Source organism: Eimeria maxima, genomic scaffold (assembly GCF_000499605.1).
Source record: "Eimeria maxima Weybridge genomic scaffold, Emw_scaff1108, whole genome shotgun sequence".
Taxonomy (NCBI): domain Eukaryota; phylum Apicomplexa; class Conoidasida; order Eucoccidiorida; family Eimeriidae; genus Eimeria; species Eimeria maxima.
Window position 1 is genome coordinate 1 of NW_013564132.1, and position 3,162 is coordinate 3,162.

General features: G+C 46.9%; 1 protein-coding gene across 1 annotated transcript; it reads right to left on the reverse strand.

The window, feature by feature from the left end:
- Window positions 1–80: 80 nt before the first annotated feature.
- On the reverse strand, window positions 81–2,725 carry EMWEY_00048650 (hypothetical protein, conserved; the record flags this gene model as incomplete). Its single annotated transcript, XM_013479397.1, has 5 exons — window positions 81–626; window positions 886–1,028; window positions 1,125–1,526; window positions 1,665–1,888; window positions 2,103–2,725. Coding segments are annotated over 5 exons (1,938 nt in total), but the record flags the coding sequence as incomplete, so codon positions are not given.
- Window positions 2,726–3,162: the final 437 nt, after the last annotated feature.

The window sequence follows — 3,162 nt, forward strand, 5'->3', positions numbered from 1 at the left end:
AAAAAAAAAAAAAAAAAAAAAAAAAAAAAAAAAAAAAAAAAAAAAAAAAAAAAAAAAAAAAAAAAAAAATAACAACTTACTGCTGCCTCTATACCCTTAAGCCTCGAGACTTGTTTAAGATCAGGTCTACTTCTTAATACAAGTAAATGTGAATAATTTGAATTAATTGCCGAACGATAAGGAATTGCCTCAAAGAGGAGAGCGTCAACTAGAGGCTCCGTCATAGGCATTAATGGGGAATCCTTAGAGAAACGTGGCAGTAACGAGGAACATACTATAGGGGATAAAGTACATAAAGGACGACATATACCATCATTATTATTTCCTCCTCTTGTTGATCCTGATTGTCCTGATTGTTCTGATGGGGATAGGGATGAAGAAGATGTACTTATTGATGTATTTACTGCTCCTCCTCCTGCTGCAGAAACTCCTGCAGCAGATTTTGGAGGGTCCAATTGGGGGCCCCACGGGGGCCCCCATAATGGTAATTGGACAACTGGACCCGTTAGGCCCGGTAATAACATTGAGGCCCTTAGACACTCAAATAAAGAAGGTAAATCTTTTATTAATCCCCCCTTACTATCTAATGTTACTGAATTCAGACTATGGAGACCTGCAGCTATTATCTGCATGCATATACACACACACACAAAAAAAAAAAACAAATAAATATATATATGTATATATATGTACATATATATAAATATATAGATATATACATACATATATACAGAAATATGCATATACAGGTATACATGCATACACAAATATATACACATATAGATACATATATATGCTCATGGCCCTGCAGCAGTTGTTAATAAATATAAATAAATAAATAAATAAATAAACAAAATAAATAAATAAATAAATAAATATGCTTACCCTGAGTGGCTGTTTCTGATTATTAATGATGAATTGTGGCCAATTGAATGGCTGCATTTGTTGCAATACATAAGAGAAGAGAAGATCAAGATTAATTAAGGGTTTACCTAATCTTTTTATTAATAAACCCTTAATATCTAGATCTAATAAACAACCAAACCCTAATGCCCTACCAATAGATAAAGGATTAATAAAAGATCTACCTAATGATGGTAAACAATCTGTATATACACTTGTACCCTCATATGCCAGCTGTCTAGACACCCCAAATGCACCTATTAATGCACCTGCACTACTACCTAATAAACAATCAAATGTATCCATAAACCCTAAATGTTGGAGGCAGACAGCCATCCCTGCACACACGCATGCCCTCATTGCTCCTCCTTCTATGGCTAATGCTAGACTCTCCTTTTCTTCCCCTTCTTTTTTATGTATGGGGGGCCCCAGGGGGCCCCCAGAAAGCGGCGATACAAGCGGGCCATTTGTACCCTTCAAAAATGGAGAGGAGGGATATAGGGGGCCCCCCCCATCTTCATAGGGTACAGAGGGAGATGAGGAGGGGCCGGGGGGGCCCTGGGGGCCCCCAGGGCCATCTGTACCCCATCCTACACCACGTACACTCCATGAATGGGGGCCCCCTGCATTAGGACCACATGCAGCACCAGCAGCACCAAAGGGGCCCCCACCTAATAAACGTCTCTTATACATAACAAGCGCAACAGGATGTACGCATGCATGCAGCAGCTTGCTGCACTGCTGCAGCAGCAAAGAAGCACCTCTTATAAACCCTTCAGGGTCGTCACTACGACCACAGAGCCAACGAGTTAGAGAGGATCGTGCTGCTGCTGCACCCTTGCTCAATCTGCTGCTGCTGCTGCTGCTGCTGCTGCTGCTTGTAGTAGCACGCAACAGGTACTGCAGTATATGCTGCAGACGCAGCAGCAAGACAGGATTAAAAGGAGGCTGAGGACAATGTAAATCTCCATACACCTCCATAGACCTGCAACATAAACCCTAAACCCTAAACCCTAAACCCTAAACCCTAAACCCTAAACCCTAATTCCTAAAGGTTCGCTGAATCCGTCATGCAGCTATTAGTCTTTCCTCTCCAAACATAACACGAGGGTTTATGAGGGTTTACTTCTAGGGTCTACAACAGTTGTCTAGGGTTTATATTACTAGGGTTTAGGGTTTAGGGTTTAGGGTTTACGTACGCCAAGGGGACCCCTCTTGCTAATGCTTTATCCATTTGCTCTTCGCTATGAATGCGAATACGACGACCACCAAAGAGGGCCCCCCGTAAACCCTTAAAGGCAGCAAGGGGGCCCCCAGGGGCCCTCCGCAGACCCAAAAAGGGGCCCCCCAGGAGGCCACCCGAGGGGCCCCCTAGAGGGCCCCCAAGGGGGGCTCCAGTACCCTCGCGTAGGGAACTGCCGCTCTTAAGGACATAAGGGACTCCTCCTCCGACAGGTCTTGCTGCTGCTGTTGCTGCTGTTGCTGCTGTTGCTGCTGGCGACCAGCAGCCGCTGCAGTGTCCCTGGTGAGGTCCAATAGGAGAGGTGAAGGCATAATGCAAACGTAGGCGCTGCTGCTGCTGCTGCTGCTGCTGCTGCTGCTGCTGTATAGGACAGCGGCGAAGAGAAAGAGCCGCTGCAGCGCAGCCGATGTCTTGCAGCAGCAGCAGCAGCAGCGGTAGCAGCAGCAGCAGCAGAAAACCCAAGCGGAAGGGGCACGCTGCTGCACTATTACGCAAAAACGAATTGGCTAGAAAGTGCTGCTGCTGCTGCTGCTGCTGCTGCTGCTGCTGCTGCTTTGTTGTCTGTTTTTGCTCCTGCATCCTCATTACAGCCGGAGCGGGAGGACAGCGGATAGTTGCTGCTGCTGCAGCTGCTGCAGCTGTTGCAGCTGTTGCTGCTGCTGACTGCGTTCCTGCTGCAGCTTGTGGCTCGCGGGCTGTGAAGAGGCGGCATTGAAGACACAGTGGCTGCTGCTGCTGCTGCTGTTGCTGCTGCTGTTGCTGCTGCTGTTGCTGCTGATGCTGCGGTTGCAGCTTTTGCTCTTGTGCTGCTGTTGCTGGTGTGTTGCTGTTACTGCTGCAGTTGCTATCCTTTTTGCTGCTGCTGCTGCTTCTGTGTTGTTTCTGCAGCTAGTGTGTTGTTTCTGCTGTTTGTGTAGCTGCTGCTGCTGCGGCTGCGGTTGCTGCTGCTGTCGTCCTTCCTGCTGCCGTTGCCGTTGCTGTCGCTATTGCTGCTGTTTCTGTTGTTGCTTTTGCAG